The sequence below is a fragment of the Hyalella azteca genome, unplaced genomic scaffold (assembly GCF_000764305.2).
Source record: "Hyalella azteca isolate HAZT.00-mixed unplaced genomic scaffold, Hazt_2.0.2 contig5528, whole genome shotgun sequence".
In the NCBI taxonomy this organism is placed as follows: domain Eukaryota; kingdom Metazoa; phylum Arthropoda; class Malacostraca; order Amphipoda; family Hyalellidae; genus Hyalella; species Hyalella azteca.
The window spans coordinates 509,362-533,007 of NW_025935716.1; the positions used below are offsets into that span (position 1 = coordinate 509,362).

Genomic DNA, 23,646 nt, shown 5'->3' on the forward strand with positions numbered 1-23,646 from the left:
GATAAGTTAAATAAGTAATATAAATTCATTCCTACCAGCTCACGAACCGGTTTTATTGTAGATCAATACACGGATACGATTTGGGATTGTAGAAACATCCAAGATAATTAGAAACAGCCAGTTCGACTACATCATTGCAGTGATGAATAATGTACTCGTACATTATTATACTTATAGAATTCGTAATTTGCTTTTCACTTTGTTACCCTATGTAACATGTTACAGAAAACGTGTTCTCTCTCTCTTTCACAAGCCTGCATTTAGTTTTACCATTACCTAACCAAATAAAATAACTGAGTGAATAAAATTTTGAATAAACTCCAATTTAAAAGATACTTATGCTTATTATTGCAATTTATTGTTAATTTTCGGTTCATAATGATTTACCCGCAACATCGTCGATCTCACTGTCACTTTCAAGCAACGTTTCTTCGATTTCTTCGACGTCGTCGTCGTCTTCTTGCAACTCATCACGAGTATCAAAGCTGTGCTCTTCTCGGTCAGCATCTTCTGCTCTCAGAGTGGGTGGCGTTAGCGGTGGAGTTTCATCGCGCCTGAGAGAGGATGAACCAAGAGTTACGCTTTCTGGAAGGAAAGAGGAAGAAGTAAGTATCATGACCTCATCTTCGGGGATGGTGGGCAAGGAAAAGCGGCGTTTGGGTCTTGTGTCCACCAGGACAGTGGGGAGAGCGGGCCGAGGAGGCGGTGTGGTGTCCATGTCCTCACGAGGTGGGGCTGGCCGGGGAGGTGTCAGTCTTGAATACAGGACTTCCGTGTCCATAGAAACGTATGAATCAGACGTGGGCGATTGTACGGTGTAAGGTACATTCTCGTACGTGTTGTCAGTTGCGTTTGTTTCGTCCTCTTCAGCTATAATTTCATCCACTCTAGCAAAATCAACATTGTTATCATAACCATAGTCATCAATGCAGTATGGATTTAGAGAACCCTGTATTTCAGCAAACGAGTGATAAAAATATTTCGGAGACTCGGGTCTTTCTGAAGGGGCGAGATCTTCATACCTAACAAACTCCGATTCGACTGATTCATCTTCCAATTCCCGAGAGAAGTCGATCGTATATTCCTTTTCTGGAAGCGGTTTTATTCCGGCATCAACCTCATTTTGTGATTGTTGAATAATCTTGTCTCCGGGTTTATTTTCACCCTCTGCATTACCGTTGTCCTGTGATGGCTGCCTCAAGTCATCCATCAATCCTTTTTCTGGTTCCAGCGGCGGGAGGATGACCAGTTCTTCACCGGATGTTTGGTGCAGACGAAGGTCAGTTCTTGGGCGCGGAGGAATGTCTCGGTAAAAGCTTGATAAGTTGAGCTTGCTAAGAGGCCTACGTATGGCAGGACAGGAGTGGTCACCGCGCTCGAAATATTCAGTTAGTGAAGGGGATGATTTGGAGCGCGTTAAGGCAGAGCCACCGGTGACGTTAGTGGAAGCAATGGGCGACACGTGCGGTCGGATGGGGGAAGAAGTGGGAGAGGTGGAAGAGTGAGAAGTTATGCATGCAGGAGGTGAACTACAAAGCGACTGCGCCTCAAGTAAAGTCAAGTGGGGGATGTGAGGAGCGGAAGCACAGGAGCCAACAGGGTACGGGAAAGATACCCATCTGGAGCGAAACAAAACACAGAAGAAAGTTAGAAAAGCAAAATTAAGAACAATTTTTGCGTTCACGTGAAATGGAACGTGCATATACCAGCGGAACGTTTACATAATTTGTAATAATCAAAATAATAAACTTGCACGAGCAATAAATTCAAAATAACTGCAAACGTGATATTCACGGAAAAAGTTGAAGCTGCCAATATTCTAGTCAACGGAACAATTAAGAGAAGAAATAATATCAGTCTATTGAGGGTAATAAGCAGCTGACACTTGCATTTAACAAAGTAGAAATTTCTGCTTCAGAGCTACTAAACGAGCGAACAACGATGACAACACAGAACCGACAAGCACATTTAATTGTCCTGCCGCTAACATCTCATGCACTGCAGCAAATATAATTTCACTTCAGCCTAAGCCTAAACATTCAACTTAATCAACAGCAATTATGGCTCTTGTCTCCTTAAATTTACACTAATCAAAATAATACTTAAATATTTATATGTTGTTCCATTAGTTCTCTCATAATGTTTTGTAAGATTCTTTTACTTCACAAATCAACGAAATAAATTTAAGGTTTATGTAGCAGAGCTCAGCTCAAGCTCGATAAATACTATCCACAACAAAAAGATGACAAAGGTTAAGTAATAAAGGAATGTTGGATAAATTTAGAGGCAAATTATTGGTAACGGATTAGTGCATTTCTCCAGCTTTATTTACAGATAAACATATATCGCCATGAACATTCGTTGTTCGCGAGGATCTTTGTAATTAAATTCTGAAGTTCGAGAACAAATATTTTAGTATATATGGTAGGAATTTTAATGTCATGCAAGTTTTATTACTTTTTATAATTTAAGTGACGAAGATTTCGGTTCCATTGAATATTTCCATAGAGGTTAGAAAGCAATGTATAAAATATTGATTTGAACGATAGTGCACGATGAATATCATATTACACTAAACATAAAGGGCACATGAACAGATATTGCGCTATCACTTAAAAATATGAAGCTTTTTACTTGCTTTAATTTAAAAACTTGTTTAGTAATTCAATAGTAATTACCGTCCTCACCTCATATGAGGAGTCTCTTCTGCTACAAATTACCGTCCTCACCTCATATGAGGAGTCTCTTCTGCTACATGTCACATCTGCAGAGGCTGTCACATCTGCAGCATCTGTCACATGAGCAGCAGCTGTCACATCTGCAGCAGCTGCCACATCAGCAGCAGACGAAGCAGGTGGCCAAATGGAGAGCTGCAGAGCAGGAATAGCGTCGTCGTCTGCGTGCAGTAAGATGGTGCAGGCACCTGCAGGCGCAGGAGGCCCGATAACTGGTGCAGGCAGGCCGCTCATAGAACTATCTTCAGTTCTCTGGGGGATTTCAGAAATTAAATTAGCAGGAAATAAAAGAATAAGCGGCAAGACAAAATTAATATGGATAAGAGTTCAGCTATTGTAAGAGGCCGCCATACGTCATATCTCATATCTCAATCATATATGAGGTTTCTTATAAGTTGTGTCAGCTCTTGTGGTCAGAAGACCCATAACACTAAGCTCCCACGCTGCTAACATTTCAGGCCCGTAACAAACTTGCACAATCGACACCCGTTCGGCACAGTTATAAGCTCATCAATGCACCAGGTCGTCTAGTAGAAGCTGTATGTACGCATACTTTGATTAATCATTCATGAAATAGCCTGAAATACACTTTTTTTGTAAGCATGATAATGCTTACCTCGAAGTCAGCCATCAGTCCACCAGTGGCCTGATCTGCCATCCCAGATGTCGCCTCTGCTTCAGTCAGCGCTTCTGGCCATTGCTGCTCTTCGGATCGCGAGGCCCGCAGTTCCTCTTCTCTCTCTCTGCTTAAATTTTCCAAATGTTGTTTTTCCGCTCGACGAAGATACTCCTTGTGCCATTTGTCGGGATCCTCGTCGGTTGATACGCCTAGTTTACCATTTTTAGGCAATTCTTCCGGCCCATCCCATTGGTCTGGAATATGCGAGTCGTAACGTGTCGCTTCCATGGCGTCTTCACCCGAAAAGGAAGTCCCAATCGGATCCTGATCCTTTAGGACGTCGTAACGCTTCCCGTGAAGCAATTGTTCTTCTTGGTAATCTGCAACAGGTACTGGTACCATAGTACCTTCGTGGTATCTTGCACCAAGCAGTTCAGAGTTTGAGTATGCATCTTTGTCATCCATAGGTTCGTAGGCACCTCGCTCGTAACCACGCTGTAAAGATGACGCCTCCGGCGCAGTTTCGAATGGATTGCTCGTGTCAAGAGAAGAACGTTCGAGATTTGCATCGTTGGCCTTCATGGAAAATGTGGATGGATGCTCGTCGGCTCGAGTAGATCTCTCGCCGAGCAAGTAGTCTTCAGCAGCTCGTTGCAGCTGGAGCCAGCGCTCGTCTTCGGCTCGCTGCTCCTCCGCAAGTTGGCGCGTCAAGCTTTCGCTAGAACTTTTCCTGGATCTAGAACCAGATCTGCACGAAAAATAATGACTTGAATTTTTTCTTGAACAGCAAAATATATTTAACATTTCATTAAGAATTAGCATCGTACAAAAATTCTAATTTAGGGGTCCCAAATTCCATTAAAACAATAATCCACTTCCAGGCCACGAATACTGCGCAAGCGTGTTGCTTAGTTCTTTCTGTTTCAAATCCGTCGAATAGAGCAAATCATGAACATTTAAAATTGTACTGCCAATTCTGTTATAGATTGCCATTTTCAAATCAACCGAAGTTATTTTATTTGCTGGGGCCAGAAGAGAAACTTAGAGTTTGAGTCTATTTCCTCGCTCGTTTGGACCTCCGTGTAGAACAGTAGGAGTCGGCGTAACCCAAAGCCCCACTGTATTACATTCTTGTTAGAGTTCAGAGAGCAAGATTCTCCCACCCACTTTGCCTAAAAACCCTAACTTCTATGAAGGAGCACGGAAGTCACCCCTTGTCCTACCTCCCTTAATCTACCTAGTCTCTAGCCGTTAAAGAGTAGGATGTGAACTTTATTCACCAGCCGTTCTCCAAGTAAAAGAATAGGATGTAAACTTTACCGACCTTCACCACCTCGGGACCAAATCGTGGAATTGCGGGAGCAGTTTCACTCAACGGCTCTTTCCGAGATCCGTCTCGCGGAAGAGTGAATAGTCATATTCCCCACCTACGCCTAAGAACCATTTCAAGGGTGTGCAAATAGCCAGATTCACTTCCTTGCGCGCAAGGACCATCTCGGAGAAATACCAATATTCAGATTCGCCCACCTGCTCCGCCTGAGGACCGTCTCGTGGAAGTGAAGGAAAGACTGCACGACTTCTTTGGTCAGGGAACGGGAGCGGGAACGCCAGCGGCCAGCAGCGTCGGGGTGAATTGACGGCCTGCCTCTTCTACCAGAAGTCGACCTAGAAGAGCTAATGACACGAAGAACGCGAAAATTGGGATCTAAGGTCAAAAACTTCTTTTGTTTTGGACCGATAAACATGAAATGAAACTTAGGAAGGCAATGAAACGGATAAACGGTTTTTCTGATATCAATGGAGGTTGAAATAGAGGCGTAATTTTCACATCTCTGTTTTTTTTACTTTGCTTCGATCTTGCAACTGAAGCTGCAACCCAAGATTAATTCGCTTCTCACCTTGACGGACTTTGGCTGCTGATGTCTCTTCTGCCTCTCGTGTGGCAAACAGCGTCTCCATCTTGTTTTTTCTGTTGCTGCAAGAGATCCTCCTGACGCTGCAGGTGCTTCTGCTGCAGCGCCTCTGCCGTGACCTGGGCTGCCACTTCGGCAGCGATGTCTCGCGCGTCTTCGGCGCTGTGCGACTTCTTCAGGAGAGATCGCCGGGGCCGCGCTGCACTCAGCACCTCTTCCAGCACCTGTCCGTCTCCTGACGGGGGCCTACAACCGAAAACTTTGCGCTAGCTTTTATTATCACGGAGAAAATCTGAATTTTTTGTTAAGTAGAAAAAAAACTTTCTCAAAGTAGCACCTGTAACTTCCTACTTTGCATAAAACTGTGTAAATAATTTAAGCGGTGAATATATTGCTCGCAAGTGAAACATAGATTTTAGGTTAAATATATATTTATGTTTTATATGTAGATGCACCGCATCTGTACATGTTTAAAATGAGTTCTACGATGCGTCCATTTCGATTAAATTAATACATCTCATTTGGTACGACATGGTATTTACGCCTCCTACCATATACTCATACAATACTCATATCATACCATAATGGTGTCTTGGAGTCTTGGAATCGCAGTGCCCAATCTATTTACTTGCAAGATAGTCGAATTTGTTGGAATATTCAGCGAACCGGTAGCGGTCATAAGGAAGATGGTGCAAGTTCGCACTAACCCGTCGTGGTTATCGATCAGATAGTGCAGGTTTTCACTAACCTGTCATGGTCGTCGAGCAGGTGGTGCAGGTTTTCACTAACCTGTCATGGTTATCGAGCAGATAGTGCAGGTTTTTACTGACCTGTCATGGTCGTCGAGCAGGTGGTGCAGGTTTTCACTAACCTGTCATGGCTATCGAGCAGATAGTGCAGGTTTTAACTGACCTGTCATGGTCGTCGAGCAGGTGGTGCAGGTGCAGGCAGTCAGGACAGGTGTGGTAGGAGGAGCAGGTGCTGCAGCTGAAGTATTCGCTGATGCTGCTGCCGCTCGGCGTTCTGCGTTGCGCCTACATCGAAATCAGCGCCATAAAAAGTGGCCAAATTCGTTAGGCTCATCATTGTAATTTCTTTAGTTTCCAGCACTATTTGCCTATTGCAATTACTTCCATTTTTTGTGGATAAAAAAGAATTAAAAATTTTAATTTAAAGCAACTACACACTAGATGAAAATTTTGGGATTTTACTTCATTGTAAAAAATTAAATAATTTTTGTCATCAAAGTACGGGCAAATAACTCGGAAATAGAAAAAATTTCAAAAATTTAATACAATGAATGTAATAATTTCTGGTCAGGATGTCATTACATAGGTTCACGGAAATGTCCACATAAATATGTTGAGTGAACTACTCTCAATAATTGATTACGTACATCAATAATAAAATTCCGTTCCGCCTGCGTATGCGGCAGTTCATCTTGTAAAATCCAGTTCTGTTGATCGGTTTATGATGTCTTAGTCTATGCCGGTCGTGATAGTATGCTAGACACTATTGCTAGTATGAACCATATTTGTCTGGTATTTTGGAGCTCAGTAAGTCTAGTATTTTTGGCTGGTTTTGTATGGTCTGCTTGGTAAGTTTGGTATTTGACCGCTCAAGATGTCTAATATTTCTTTCTCAGCTATATATGTCGAATATTTCGTAATCAACTTGTAAAAGATAATATTTTATAGTGGTGTCTCCACAAAGTATTCGGATTACCAGTTCCATATACCTTAATTGCAGTGTCACAATTCTATCTTTGCGTTGGAAGGTAAACGTTACGTTAAATTTCAACGAATTCCTTACTTCCCACACTACTGACGCCATATTTACTATTTTAACAGCACGAATTTCCTCATTATATTATCAAATCAATTTTATTGTTTCTATCTCTCAGCCTTTCCTTCATACCATTTTCAAGAATTCGACAATTTCAAGAAAAGAATCATCACTCGTGACAACAAGTCGCAGGCTGTTAGGCCGGTGGCCGTCAGTCAGCTGGTACAGATTTACATAGGCTCGTCCTTCTACTCCCGTACAAGCATATGCATGGCGAACAAATTCTTCAAGAAATGAATAGTTCTATGTTTCATGCCGTATCTAAAGTATAAGGTGGTACTTGGGCCACTGAAGTACCGGTTGTCCTACAAGATCGTTAAATCGCTCGAACACAATATTTTTTTTCTAACTTTTGGAGTCCATTTTATCATTGCCAAACATCCTCTCCTTTCGTTCGAAAATGAGCCACTATAGAGTGTGTACTTCAGCAGTTCCTTCTGAGGAACAGCAATATTTCTTCACTCTCTTTTTAAAAATTCAAACCTTGAAACTGCTTCAGACACCCGACATATGATGCAGCATAATCTTCTAACAACTTATCTCAATGGAGAAAATTTAACAAAACCCGTATTAATCTAACGTGGAAGTTGAGAATTGTGGCGATGAAAGTGGTTAAGCCTCAAGACATGTGGCATATAGTCGGCATAGTTATACTTGGTGACGCCAAGAGTTGGCAATGTTGAATTAATAATAACCGTACGTTGCTTTCTCTTGTTCAAGAAAGTTATAAGGAACGTACGTGTTAATTTTCAGTTTCTTATTACGTGATAGTGTGCAGAAATGTATCATGATTATAACTCAACAATTGAACTTCAGTGTTTCAAATTGTATCAGTTTTAATTGTGGCCCTGTTTCTTAATCGGGCTCGATTAATTTAGACAAACTGCGGTAGGGGCTTACCGAAAATTTACAGCCAATATCATCACGTTCTTTATAAACCCTAAATAAACCCAATCACGATCGTGTTACGATCATGTGAGGGGAACGGTGACGTGGCAGTGGAAATACCGACTTTTTAGTTAAGGTTTTGAAATAAAATTGGTATTTTTTCGACTTTAAGTGTTGTATGCAAGGCTCATAATTGAGGTACAGTGCCCTAGTACATTTGTGTTCCAAGTTTTAAATTGTTGTAATTTTAATGTGATTTAATTTTAATGATACGGTACTAGCGAGCAGCAGGTCGATGAAGTTCTGGAGGCGATCGGTAATATGATCGCTGGAAAACGTACATAGAACGTACTGTAATAATTGAACATCAAAATGTATAGTTCCAGTATATATAGTGATTGACAGCTTGAAATGGTCAGTGAATTGCTCGGGAAATGTGCAAAAAGAAAACGGTCCAGGTCTTATAATTAAAAGACCAATTTGTACGTAAAACAAAGAACTGAGCAATCTGACGAAAAATTTAGTTCCAACAGACAAATTTCATTATAACCAATTGAGATATATTTCATCATTTCAAAACTTCAATTATGCTCATAAGTGATGAATTGTACCTAGAGGATGAGCTTCGGGTAAATTCAAATATTGTTTATTTCCATAAAAAATCAGCACTCATTCGGAACCAGTTTCTCCTGATGAATAATGGAGTAATTTAGAAGTCAAAAAGCAGAGAAGCAGGTGCATAATTCGCGCAGAAGCAAACGCAGTGCGAGGGCAATGAAGCGTGTACACAAAATTCATCTTTTATGAAAATAAGGAATAACAAATTACCACTATTAAACTTTTTACAAAATAACTCTGTACAATAGAATATTCAAAAACAAAAACAAATTAATTAATAGGCAGTAAATAGGCAGTGGAAGAACTAGGTACTATTTATCCGGCAAGTTCCAATATGAACCTAAAAGAAAAGGAAAATCTATTCGATGCAATACACTAAATTATCTATCATAAAACATTAGTTTAGTATAACAACAGTTAACAATTATTTGAGATTATTACTTGCCAGATAAGAAGTTAAATATATGATAATCTAATACAGGAAAACAACTTAAATTTCTAAAAGGTAACTAGGAAAACATTCTACAACATTAGAATTTCGATTTACAGAAGAGGTGCACGTGGTTAATTCAATTTAAAATCTGATCAAAAAATTGAGAACAAACAATAAAAAGCAGTGATTTATTCAAATAATACCAAGTCTCACTCAATAAAATAAGTGCTACAATCTAGTGGACAGGAATATTCAGCGAAGTATGTTGAGGTAACATTGGTACAAAATACCTAAAAAAATTTGATTTTAATTTTTTTAAGCTACAAGAAAATAAGTGACGCATAGGAAAGGCAACAAGAAACCCACAACTTAAATAATAACACATACACACTTTGTGTTCGAGTTTAAGCATTACGCCGAAGCGGGAGGTCTGCTCCTTAACCCTCTACCGCCGGATGTCACTCTCCGGGAACATAACTTTCAACTTAAATTATACGTTACCTATTGAGTGTAGCAACCTGAGGACGTTTGTACGCAACAGAGAACATTTTAAAGTTGTCGTACGCGGCGGCAACCATCAGTGCAAGTCATTTTACGCTCACTCTTACGCTCATATCCTTTTTGGTAAGTAGGCTTGTGACAATATTGCTCCGGTTATTCATGTAAGGCGGTAGAGGGTTAAGGTCCAGTTTGGCACAAGTGGTGACTCAACTATCTGCGATAATTTTCAAGAGACATCCACGCTATAAACTCAAGTATCATGTGAGTCGCGGGGACCCACTTTTCGTGACCCACTTGCTTTAATATTTATTGTCATATATTGTAGACTTCATTAAATTTCTTGACCTGTTTTCGTTCCACAACTCATTGCCGGTAAATTTTTATTCATGAAGTGACTCAAGTGAAGCCTGCTGACGTATAGTAGAACACTAGTGGGTCACGATAATACATGAAGTGCATTATTTTGCGGAAAAACGAGTCAGCCAAGCGACTTGAGTGAGTCACCCGTACTGGCTCATTTTTCTCCGAGTATTTTTATACAGTTTATTAACTTAAAAAAAATATAAATTTAAATAAAAAAAATTATGTGAAACTGTACTCTGTCCAGCAGTTGCTGGCAAGCAATAAAAATGAAAAATCATCAAAAACGAACAACACACTTCCAGCTTATAGCGTAATCAGATTAATTTTCTCCATTGAGGACATTGAGAGAAAAATAATAATCTGTCGCAAAGCGAATAAAACTTTGATGTTCAATGAAAATTGTACAAAAATTCTGCATATAAATAATTACCTAAATTGAAGCGACAGAATGAGATTTTGAAAGCTTTTATAATCTTAGCCAATTCAACACACGAGGAAGAATTCTTCAGAACAACAGTCGCCGTGTGTGACTCGTCTGAGAATGCGAGCTCAAAAAATTCAAAGCAGATTTGAAGTAAAGCTAATAAATCAATAAAAATTATGCTTCTGCAGTGTGAAAAGTTTTAGCGTATACGAGAAAAATGTTTTAGAGAAAAAATGAACTCCCATGTTTACATTTAAACTTATGCGTTATTGAGCAAAGATGATTTGAGAATCGCAGTAAAATTGTAGTTTTGTGCGAAAATTTTACACATCAAACTTGAACATACAAGAAAATTTTTTAGTAAAATCTGGAATGTATTATTGGTCTAGTTGAATTCCGACTACAGAACTTACCTAACTCGATAACACCTGGACAGTAAGAAAACAATACTGTTCTGCATGATAATTACACCAGACTGTAACAAAACAATCATGGACCATAAGATAGCCAAAATATCCAGTATGAAAAATATTCTGCTAGGCAAGCTGTCAATACTAAACAGCAAGATAACAATACGGGACGGCAAGATAACAATATTGGCCAGCAAGAAATAAATCTAGAAGACAAGTTAACAATACCTGATTGCCAGCAATCAATCTAGCAACGAAATATTAAAATATTCATAAGCAACATAAAAATCTTGAAGCATAAAATATTTTCGATCAGCAAGACCAAAATGTTTCTCTGCAATCCTATATTCTCCATCTGAACATAACAATCTTACACCACGAATAGCAATCTTACAAAAGAACATAACGAGACATCTAAACATTACAATCTTACCCCACGAATAGCAATCTTACAAAAGAACATAACGAGACATCTAAACATTACAATCTTACCCCACGAATAACAATCTTACAAAAGAACATAACGAGACATCTAAACATTACAATCTTACCCCACGAATAACAGTCTTACAAAAGAACATAACGATAACAACAAGCAACTTTACACTCCGCCCATAACCACAACTGTCTCGGCAGGAGTGAGTCGTCAACTACCCGTCGTCAACAGCTACCGCGGCGGTCCTTTGCAAGAGCCTATCTCAAAATTTCTATGCTCTTTTACCTCAAATTTAACCGATCATAATACGCAAATAACCCCAGTTTCGTCTCGAAAGATGAAGCCAATCAAATAAATTCAAAAACTAATCGAAATGGAAGCAATACACGCAGAAAATATACCCAACTCGTGCATATCATCTGCATTACGAACGATATGGCAAGTCCCGCATGCAAGGAACGCGCGACTTTTATAACGTATGGCACTTCGTAACATCAAGATCAACGGTTCATAAAGGTCTAATGGACATTAAAATTCGTGTCGATAAGGACTACTAATCATATGATTGAAATGAAGTTCAACTTCCGAGCCTAACGTAACATTTAATGTTCTCATCCGATCAACAACTAAAGCTCTTTGCAACAGCAAAAGTATTAATAAATTTCGAACAATCCTGACTGCAAATAACATTGTAAGGGAGTTCAAGTGAGTACGGTACCTACTTACAATCAAAATGTCCAGGATCAACATTAGAAACAAAAGATTATGTTTTTAAAGCGGGTTCTATTTCTACGAAAAAAAAAACAAAGGTCCGTACATTTTTCGCAATTTAGCAACGGGTAAATTCGTTTCCGAAAAATGTGCAAAGGAGCTCAAGACGTAGGAACACATACAGCACAAACTAAACAATACAAAGTATTTCAAAGCAGTGCAAAGTATTGCAAATTATTGCAAAACAGTGCAAAGTTATTCAAATTATTGCAAAGCAGTGCAAAGTATTACAAATAAGTTCAAAGTATTGCAAAGTAGAGCAAAGGAGTACTTGATAGATGTGAACTATAGAGTGCAATACTGAGTGAAAGTAAAGTGTTGCTATAGCATGACTGCTGGGCAGAGCATTGTACATCTGCATCGATGATGTACAGAAGCACGGTAACAATGAACAAGAATTTCAAAGTAAAGGAAATGACAAGTAAATTCATCAAATTTCCATTGAGATGCTGAATGAAAATTGTATGAATTTTGATATTTTCTTTACTCTCAAATTCTTGGTTAGTTTGCAATCAGAGCAAACTAATGGTATAAATGCTTGTGAAATATGAACAAGCAGCAGTTCTGTACAACACTATTAAACAAAATGCACTGTATTACAGCACACAATAGCACAAAACAGAACAAAACGGCACAACACAATATTGTACATGTAAAGCACAACACTGTATACAGTATGAAAACTGCACTGTACAGCATGGAACTGCACTGCACAGCAATGCATTGTGAAGTCAAGTTCAGCCTTATACAGATATTTCACAGTACAAAGAGTAAAGAACTGCACACAGCACACTACACAGTACAAAACTGTACAGAGCACAGTACAGAACTGTACAGAGCACAGCCTCAGAACGCAGAACTCACCTCGTGGTCATCCCCCCCGGCGGTCTGAGTGGAGTGGGGGGACACAGCAGTGCGGGGGAGGGCTGGGGGAGACACGAGGGGAGGCTCAGGGCTTAGGGATGAGGGAGGTGAGGGTTCCATGCCTGAGTCGTGAGGGGGAGACGATGGGGATGTGGGGGATGAAGGTTTGGGGAGGAGGAGGGCGTCGAGGCGGCGGGCACGGGCAGCGATGTGGGTGATGCGGTCAGAGATTGCGTCCTGGGCGAGCTGGTTGCCGTGCCACCCGCGACTGTCACGGTAACTTGAATATGAATTATGGGGTAATTATTATTATTCAGTGATAATAACAGGTAATTTATGTGGTGATTATTAATATTCAATGGTAATAACAGGTAATTTATGTGGTAATTATTAATATTCGATGGTAATAACAGGTAATTTATGTGGTAATTATTAATATTTAATGGTAAAAACAGGTAATTATTTATGTGGTAATTATTAATATTCAATGGTAATAACAGGTAATTTATGTGGTAATTATTGATATTCAATGGTAATGACAGGTAAGTTATGTGGTAATTATTAATATTTAATGGTAATAACAGGTAATTTATGCGGTAATTATTAATATTCAATGGTAATAACAGGTAATTTATGTGGTAATTATTAATATTCAATGGTAATAACAGGTAATTTACACAGATTATTTAACAAATAATTAAAAATATCATGTAATATTTACTAAGTAATACATATTACGATATACGTTTATTTATTATTACAATGAATCGTTTACCAAGTAATTCGCGTTGTCACAAGCCATTTCCCAAGTAATTAGTCATAAATTAATGAAAAAATATAAAAATATCGTAGTGTAACTGGACGTTGTACGAAAAGTTGTGAGAGTTAACATATGAGTAGTTGAGAGAGTTGACGTTGTACGAAATTTTTTGATAGTGGACGTTGTACGAGAAGTTGTTTGGAGAATGGAAGTTGTAAAAAAAGTTGTGAGAGTGGACGTTGGACATGTAGTTGTAGGAGTAAACGTTGTACGAGCAGTTGTGAGAGTTGACGTTGTACGATAAGTTGTAAGAATTGATGTATGAAAAGTTAAGGGAGGAGTGGTTGTACGAGAAGTTGTGGGTGCGGACGTTGAAATGAAAATTTTTTAAGGAAGTGAACAATTCACGAGCAGATGTCGTGGGAGAAAATATCTGTCTGCTACTGACGGTAAAAGAGCATTCGGGGGAAAGATATTGAGATCATATTTTTCATCTCCGTAGATTTATCCGAGCACTTCGCATAGTACGAGAATAAATAGTGATAGTGGGTTTCTCATTCCATTAAATTATAAGCGGTACAATTTAGCAACGCTTTAGCGACAAATTATAGCCAATTTCGGAACAGTGTAAACATCTACACCTCGATACTGAACCAAAATAAGTTTTGGAAAACTGGCTGAGAACCAATGAAAATCAAGTGAACCTATACCACAAGTATATTAATTTAAATTAATTCTTGTAAAACCCAGAGCCGCATATTCTTAGCGTATTTGTTCAGAAGGAAAGTCAATCAAATCAGGCGAAATACTGATTTGATTGGCATTTACAACGTACGAAAACCGAGAAAAACTATAATTTACTATCAATAAATAAGAAATTTGTATAACCCTTGAATGCATTCGGTTGATGAGGATCATCGGTCAGCGACGAGCAAAATGCGTTAAAAAAATAAGAGATGATACGAGTGATCAAGAGATGGGATATTCATACATTGGCTTCTCATGAATTAGTGCAAGAATTTTATTCGTAAAGCAAAAATGTTTTATTATTTGAAACATCGATTGATCACCGCAAACAGGCACTGAGCATTACTTAAAATCACTATAATCGTACATCGCAATTTCTTTAAATCTTTCAGAATCTTTTTCGATTCCATAAATTAAGAACTTTCATTCAAAATGTGCAATTCGCAGTTTTATTAGAAGTAAAGATATGTTAAAACTTTAAAAAGCATGAAATAGTTATACGTAATGACATATTACTGATTATGTATTACTGGGATTATATGTAGCAAATAAATAAATTTAAATAATAAATTACTTGACAAACAAATAATTTTTCTATGTATTACTATTATGAACGATGCATATATCCCCAAATGTGGGGCGCCGACAACACGCGCGCGTTACCCTGCCAGCTGGCACGTGTAGTGCCCTTGTTGTGCTCACGCTACCTATACCAAAGCCGTGGCCTGCGTTAGGGGAGTTTACCCTTGCAACATTCAAGAGACAACTGGACAATTGGTTGAGAAAGATCCCGGATTGTCCAGTAATGGGAAACCACCCTCAGCAAGTAACAAGCAACAGCATCTTGCATCAGCTGGCCGAATGGAGGGCAAATAGACGGAACACATCCAACGTTGCATCCGGGACCAGAGGGTGGGGTGACCTGCGAAGCGACGACTCGGAGACGGAGGATGACGAATGCGGAGCATCAGCTTGACCGTGCAGACTAAGAAGTCCTAAACTCATCACAAGGTTATGGTGGCCTAAGCGTGGGACATTTAGAGGCCCTGGGAGGCTGGGACCTCTTCTTCGCATTACCGCAGTTTGCGGACGATTCGGCCGGGCACGGCAGAGGCCTACGACATTTCTCGCAGGCATACGCGAATTTTCCGATCGCTTGCCTGTTTCTTGCCTCAGGACTGCGCTGGTGCGACCGTCGGAGTTGAAATGTTCACCCGCAGCTGACTCACAGACTACTGCGATTTCTGACTGGGTAATGGCACCGTCAACGTAGAATAGACTTAATATTATTAATGCCTCATTCAACATAGAACCGAATTTCAGTATAAAATATCAGAGTCACAACTAGAACCTCATCAATGTTTATTCAAAGCTAGCGATAATGCGACGCGTCATCACTCAGCGACGAATACATGGCGTCAGACGCTGTCTCTCGAGGCCCTCGTGGTGGCGCTCGTTCTGTCCAGATTGGACTATGGTAATGCCACACTGTATGGAGTTCCGACAACGGCACTTAATAAACTGCAATCCGTAACGAACGCTGCTGCGCGACTCGTGTGTAATATGAAAAAATTCTACAGTGTGACCCCGATATTGCGTTATTTTCACTGGCTGCGCATACAGTAGCGCACGCAATTCACAGTCGCTCTTCTGACGTTCCGATGCCTTCACGGTCTGCGCCTCCTTATCTCGCGGAATGTCTGCAGCGCGTGTCGGATCTGCCTTCTAGAAGACGTCATCAAATAGCCAACCTCGTCGTTCCATCTACAGTCTACACGTCCATCTAACGTCGGCGACAGAGCGTTCTCGGTCATCGACGCCCGAATCAGAAACAGTCTGCCGGCTTCCGTAACATCGGCTCCTTCTTTGCAGGTATTTCGTCGACGCCTAAAAATGAAACTATTTCGTGGAGCCAATGAATCAAGTGCTTAGTCATTTTTATCCGTTCTCATCCTATCTGGTGTCTATTTATTTTCTCTTGCTATTAAACTTATGTGTAACGCGCCCTCGAAGTTTGTTTAAGCAGACGTCTCGATAACTGCTTCGTAGAATAATAATAATAATAATAATAATCGCTAAGTCTGGCAGTGAGAGAGAGACTGTGACGTCATAGGGCGAGTGAGGGAACGCTGGGTGAGGGAAGTGACAGGGGGTAAGTGACAGGGGGGAGGGAGGAAATGACATAAAGCAACAACAAAAAGAAAAGATCACCGATACATCAACCAGGATAAGGTAGACTGAATCCTGGACAAAGAATGAGAAGAATACGATTTTTTAACGACCGTAATTTAATAATATAATAGATTGAATTTATAAGGATTGTATGAGGAAGTATAGGAAATATGAACAACTGGAAGCTAAATAGCGGTGAACCGAATGAGGGTGACTCAGAAGACAGAACAGAGCTGCAGCTCAGAGCAGTAGCTCGATCTGTGCGCGCCCTGTCCATCTCTGATAAATGCACTCGCAAGCCTCAAGTGTCACCGAGCTGCCAAGTGGCCGTAGCACTTCTGTCCAACATAGTAATATTGCGTTAGCATTATATTTTATAAGTTATCAGATTTTAGCCATGCTTCAATATAGAATTGCTTTACATTAGTGGACTTACTAATAACTATTACTATCTATTATTATTAACTATTTGACTATCGCGAAAAATCAAGAAACGGCAAACATTCAACGTATTTCCAAATAGAAGAAAAAACTGCTGTTGAAAAGTTCTCAGACTTTGCGGAATGAAGCTCTTAAGGATTTTTTTAGAAAAAAATGTGAAAAATGTGCTGCTCTGAGACGGTTTGAGGCAGATCAGGCGACGCCTAGTGGCAGGGCAGGCGACGGCTAGAGGCAGGGCAGGCGACGGCTAGAGGCAGGGCTGGCGACGGCTACAGGCAGGGCAGGCGACGGCTAGAGGCAGGGCAGATGCAGGCAAGGCAGCTGGCAGGTTGCCCTGATACACGAGGCGGGGGTAGGTAACTCGTATCCGCCTTACACCGCATGCCTTGAGCCAGCACCTTTTTGTTGTGAATAAAACACAAACTCCTAGGGCAGCGCAATATAATGCACTACATAATACGATACGAAAAAATACACTACACAATACGATACACAATACAATACAGAATACAATACACAATATAATTACTTAAATCTTTGGCGGCAAGTTTTCGTATAAGGTCACTGAAAACCTATTCTCTAACACGTACCCTATACAACCTAGGTGTGTGTTTGAGGCTGCGTTACCATGCCTTTGTCAATCACCAATCATTTGTCAATCATTCCAAACACTGCAACACCCCCCCAACACGTTAAAAAATGAAAAGAAACGCATTTAAAATGGTTTTTGCTCAGACACCAAAATTTAAGTTCTTTCTGCAATTATTCACAACCCAAAAATTGAAATATCTCTTCAATTAATATCAATTAGTGAAGAATATTGAATTATATCGAAGACTGATAGTTTTCTTTTAACTTTGCAAATACTCATATTAAAGTGCTTGCAAGGGGTGTTTGCTTGTATACCATACAAGCCACGAGCAGGGTTGTGTGCTTGTATAACATACACATCACTCAGGCATAGGCACAATAGCTCAAGTTTTCTGGTCCTTATTTTTTTCGAAAATAATTTTTATAATTTATTTAATATAATACGTATAATAAAATCCAAGTTCTGAATAATTTTTTAATAAAATATAATAAAATTCATGGTGAAATTCTACTATTATTATTTTATTCAAGCTAGAATAATCTATTTTCGGCAGGATTCTATAGCCCTTTGAAGTTAACAGTGAACAAATCGCTCAAACAATTATGGACTTAAGGACTATATATCCTTAAAATAGATATTAGATGATATTTAGAAGAGCGCATAATCACTGACCTTAATCATAGGATAATGAGTGTCATCCTGAAAGATTTATGCAAAATAGATGGTCATCGTTGAAAAAACCCGAGCAATGGAGGAAAAACATCCAAAACCAATTGAGTATGGGATTACAAATCATCAATTATGGACAATGCAGATTATGCGATTACACATCAATTAAAATCAATGCATTATTGTTTTTCAAGAATATATTTTAAGAAATAACTACTAAAATATAAGCAAGTCACTGGAGGCGCCAAAGGTGTTGTATTTTGACAGCCTTCTTTATTTATCAGCATGATTGCGACCTGCCGCCTCGCACACTGCCAGCTCCTCTTCTACCGCTGCTTCTACCGCTGCTGCTACCGCTGCTTCTACCGCTGCTTCTACTGCTGCTTCTACCGCTGCTTCCAACTCTGCTTCTACCGCTGCTTCTACCGCTGCTTCTACCGCTGCTTCTACCGCTGCTGCTACCGCTGCTTCTACTGCTGCTTCTACCGCTGCTTCTACCGCTGCTTCTACCGCTGCTTCTACCGCTGCTTCTACCGCTGCTTCTACCGCTGCTTCTACCGCTGCTTCTACCGCTGCTTCTACCGCTACTTCTATCGCTGCTTTACTACTGCTTTTATCGCTGCTTCTACTGCTGTTTCTATTGCTGCTATTTTCATCTAAACTGAAAAGCTGACAACCGCAACAGAAAATCAATCATTTGTTTCTCTTCGAACTAAAATCTATCGCTTTTCATTTATTGTGCGTTTCCGAAAATCGTTGCACATTAAATCCTCTGCAAATCTGTTAGTACTTTGTTAAAAACTTTGTTAAAGTTGTTACTTTGTTAAAGTTAAAGTTGCTAAAGGAAAGTAAATGTCACTCGGTATCTGGCTTAGCTCAACCGTTGACAGATGTGCAGATTTGATGATTCATTTTCGCTTTTTCTTTCATTGATAAGAAAGTTTTAAATTCGAAAATTGACAGTGGCACGGAAATTAATCCATGTTCGTTCTAGTACACGAGATATCGTCGCTTACACATTACATCATAATTATATTGAACATGTTATCTTCTTTCCTTTAAAACACCTATGGAGGAGCTTATTGACTTGATTATACTTAAATTATCCAAGCAGCCATTGATGAGCTTATTAACTTAATCTTACTTTATTTATAAAGATTACCATTGAGGCCGGAGCATATTGGCATAAAGATACTTTAATTATTAAGACTACAATCAAAAAGCATTATTGACATAATTATACATACATTTATGTCGTAATTATTCGTTTTCGTTCATCCTTTTCTCGTAATTTTATATTAAATCAATAATCGTAATTTGAAGGTATTATGTTGACTCACCTGAAGTAAACAATAACTCAGTGCAATTTAATGTACACTTAATTTGATTTAATCATTATAAATAATTATCATTGTTTGCTTTAAACTTCACTGTCGATTTTCAAGTTCATTTCCGACACCGTAATGAGACATGTCCTCCCGTGAAGGCAAGGATGAAAAACTGGAGAAAAATAATCTATCCCACATAAACAAGTCAGCGATTTTGTTGGCAGTTCAACTTGCATCATCGATAAATAATTTCATAATGACTTGATAAGTCCATGAAGAAGCTGGCCCATCTCACACCAGAGCGGAGAGCAATGCTGCCGCCACCACGGCTACTGGCACACTGCAGTGGGCGACCCGCGGGGCCATACTTTCAAAACTCGCTAAGTGAACGTAAGTACTTACGCTTTATTTTCTTGCCTATGATTGGTGGATTTTGCTTGAAAGGCCGTCAACGATTGGCTGATAAACTTACGATCTCTTACGATAGGACCCGCACCCGCGACACGGTGGTGATACTTCTTACCTGGTGGGGGACCTGTGGCTGAGTGCGCGGTCTCCGGGCCACGTTGTTCACTAGCCACTATTGAACACTATTGAACTCTGTTGAACACTTTCAATAGATTGAACACTATTGAAGTCTATTGTCACTATTGAACACTATTGAAGTCTTTTGAACACTTTCAATAGATTGAACACTATTGAACACGTGGTGGATGCAACTCACGTAGTAGAAGCGAAAGTCTCACCTAGTGGATGAACTTACCAAGAAGGCGGCCTAGTCTCACCTAGTGGATGAACTTACCAATAAGGTGGCCTAGTCTCACCTATAGTGGTTGAACGTACCAATAAGGTGGCCTAGTCTCACCTAGTGGATGAACTTACCAAGAAGGCGGCCTAGTCTCACCTAGTGGATGAACTTACCAATAAGGCGGCCTAGTCTCACCCAGTGGATGAACTCACCAATAAGGCGGCCTAGTCTCACCTAGTGGATGAACTTACCAATAAGGCGGCCTAGTCTCACCTAGTGGATAAACTCACCTATAAGAAGGCACTAGGGGCTCCATAAGTCTCTCCTTAAGGAGTTTGCCGAGTCTCACGTTGCGCCCGATCTCCCTGAGGAGTCTGTCCCTCTGGGCCATGAGTGAGGGGGCCACGTCGGGGGCCCCTAGTGCCCCACGAGCCCTCGCGTCCTCCACGCTCTTGCACAAACTCTCCAGGCGACTGAGATGCTGTATGAGAATTAATATAATATATAAGAGAATCCATCAATTTGATTATATTACATAATGATTATATTATATATAATAATGTTATATTATATAATATATATATATTAGAATCAATAAATTTAATTATATTATATTTAATTATATAATATATAATAAAATCAAGCAATCAATGTAATTACATTATATAATAGAATCAGTCAATCAATTTTATTATACATAATAGAATCAATAATGGACATGTTGCATGAATTCAACATCCGCATATCATAAAAATTTAGCTTATTTTCAACAGGGATCATACGAAATAGTTAAATCCTATGCTAATATTAAGGCGTTTACAGTTAATCGGCAAATGAAGGCTCGTCTCCCGGGACACATAATAATTGTAGCAACACGCCCTTGCATATATAATGAGCTGCACAATATTGTTCAGATTTGCACGATTGTTTATTCCATTGCTTTTTCGATGAAAATGAGTGATGGAATGCAATTCACGAAAACACTTACGATCCTTTCTTGTCGTAACAATTTAGATAACGAATGTTTTTTTCGAATAAGACAGATACCCACACCTGCTCCATGGTTCTGCCTACACGCACCTGCTCCATTGTTCTGTAGAAGACTCCAGCAACTCTGAGTCTGGTAAGTTGCTCCTGAGAACCTTGCACGAAGAGCTTCCAGACGCCCTCCAGAGCCCCCACGGCACCACCCTCCTGCTGGGGGCCTTCCTGTGCGCCCTCCGAGGCACTCCGGGCACTCTGGGGGCCTACAGGTCCGTCCTGCAGAGCTGCCCGGCCCGCCTTCTCCACCAGCAGGGCAGCTCTGGCGCACTCGTACCCGTACTCGAACGTGCCCGCTGCTGTGTCCTGCAAGTTACTCAATAATATCATTATTATTATTATTATTTAAATAATAATTTATTAATAATTGATTGTTTGTTAATAATTTAATGATAATTTATTTCATTAATAAGAATTAATTATTAATAATTTATTAATTTTTAATAATTAATCAATTTAGAATAATCCATCAGTTAACATTAATTTATTAATATATAATAATAGTTAGTTAATTACTCACTAATAATTCATACAATAATCCTGCATGCGGGAATCTTGTTTAATTTCATATAATTGTAAACACATAGGCCTAAATGAATTACGTCATCCACTAATTGAGCGGAAATAGAAAAAAAAACAAGATTAGTGTAGAGTATTTCCATTTAATTGAAAGTTTAGGGTAGTAATTCTCAGCTAATAGACAATAGTAGAACATCGATATAGATGTCACGCCGAAATCACGGAATTGTCGATTCTATGGAATCGGCACCAGTTTGCCCGAATCTGTAAAATTAGCATTTTGCTGCTGATTCAGAAAATCGGACGTTAGAGTCAAGAGTTAGAACATTAATAGATAGTTAGACAGTTAAATTCAGAAAGGTTAGGTCAACTTCGCTCAAGTTCCTTTATATTCAAATATTAAAAGAATAACTTGGCTGACTGACCTAACCCCAGATTCCTTTATTATAGAAATGCTGATTTTACATATTGGGCAATCTGGCTGCCGATTCCACAGAATCGGCTATTTCGCGATTTCGGCACAACATACGTATACGTGTAGTATGACATCACTTCCGCCTCGCGTAGATCAAACAATGATCGGTATAAACTGAACACAATCAGTGATCTCACCTGGAAGACCTGGTGATCTGCCTTGAGTTGCCGGATCTCGTCAGCTGATCTGCCGACCACAGAGTGCGACTTGACCAGCGCGCGCAACAGCTCCTCGAGCCATGCGTGCGCCTGCGCAGACAAACTCGGGATTATTGGTACATTAATCACTGTGAACTGAAATATATAAAATATTGTGATTACAATAATCGCTGTGAATTAAAATATAGGGGCCATTGTGAGTACAATACTCGAATTATAAAATAGGGACCATTGTGAGTACAATACTCGCTATCATTGGTGATATGGATCATTGTGAGTACAATACTTTAATTATAACATAGGGACCATTGTGAGTACAATACTAGCAGGTGACCTGCTTTAGGTCCTGCCGACAGGTCAGGAGCTGTGCGTGCTGCTGCAGCCTGAGCTTGCAGACGTCAGCGTGCGCACAGGCTGCCGTGTACAGCCGTGTTGAGGTCGTGAGGAGGCCGTGGACGTGGCTCAGTTCGGCCGTGTGTACGGGCGTGACGTCACGACCACTCAGGTCCTTCACGGCCAGCGTCAGCAGGTCCAGCAGCTTCTCGCCGCACCGACTCGCCTCCTGCATCAGGTAGTCTGACCAACAGAAAAATTGTTTATACATTTTAACTTTTACCAGAACTTTTATGATAGTCTGGCGAACAGAAAAATTGTTTATGTAATTTCACTTTCGTAGTCTGACGAACTGAAAAATTATCCATGCATTTTAACTTTTGTAATCTGATAAACAGAAAAATAGTTAATGATATTCAATTTTTGCAATTTGACAAACAGAAAAATTATTCATGCAATTTCTCTTTTACCAGAACTTTTATAAGTCTTTGCACCTTTGACTCTTATAAGTCAAATTCAATACCAACACGTGGCATAGAGTAAAAAGAAACGGTAGAAAATGCTGGTGAACGAAAGGATTTAAAACGTATAATTAAATATATATCAATAAATTTATATGCATAGTAAATTGTAACTATTGTAATGATCATCAATTGTAACATCAGGACATCTTGACAATTGTAACAATTGTAACATACAATATCGGTCATGATGTTCAAGCTAGGACATTAAACGGCCAATACATGAACAAAACAAAAAATGACAAAAATAAGGCAAGAACAAGGCTAAAACAAGGTAAGAACAGAGCAAAAATAAGGCAAGAACAAGGCTAAAACATGGCAA

At 39.6% G+C, this 23,646-nt stretch overlaps 2 protein-coding genes across 2 annotated transcripts in view; both read right to left on the reverse strand.

Annotated features, from left to right (window-relative positions):
• The window catches only part of LOC108682035, a 45,086-nt gene extending 37,986 nt beyond the window's left edge, over nucleotides 1–7,100 (reverse strand). The window contains exons 1-7 of the mRNA XM_047880519.1: nucleotides 7,096–7,100; nucleotides 6,180–6,290; nucleotides 5,253–5,513; nucleotides 4,882–5,028; nucleotides 3,352–4,102; nucleotides 2,848–2,987; nucleotides 388–1,619 (exon numbers count right to left, since the gene is read on the reverse strand). Of these exons, the coding sequence (XP_047736475.1) occupies nucleotides 388–1,619; nucleotides 2,848–2,987; nucleotides 3,352–4,102; nucleotides 4,882–5,028; nucleotides 5,253–5,513; nucleotides 6,180–6,290; nucleotides 7,096–7,100 (2,647 nt within the window). The remainder of the gene's footprint in view (nucleotides 1–387; nucleotides 1,620–2,847; nucleotides 2,988–3,351; nucleotides 4,103–4,881; nucleotides 5,029–5,252; nucleotides 5,514–6,179; nucleotides 6,291–7,095) is intronic.
• Nucleotides 7,101–11,069: 3,969 nt separating this feature from the next.
• Nucleotides 11,070–23,646, reverse strand: part of LOC108682036 (SEC14 domain and spectrin repeat-containing protein 1-B) — a 33,090-nt gene continuing 20,513 nt past the window's right edge. Inside the window, exons 10-14 of the mRNA XM_018171126.2 lie at nucleotides 22,805–23,046; nucleotides 22,450–22,560; nucleotides 21,358–21,624; nucleotides 20,568–20,758; nucleotides 11,070–13,088 (exon numbers count right to left, since the gene is read on the reverse strand). Of these exons, the coding sequence (XP_018026615.2) occupies nucleotides 12,803–13,088; nucleotides 20,568–20,758; nucleotides 21,358–21,624; nucleotides 22,450–22,560; nucleotides 22,805–23,046 (1,097 nt within the window). The 3' untranslated portion in view covers nucleotides 11,070–12,802. The remainder of the gene's footprint in view (nucleotides 13,089–20,567; nucleotides 20,759–21,357; nucleotides 21,625–22,449; nucleotides 22,561–22,804; nucleotides 23,047–23,646) is intronic.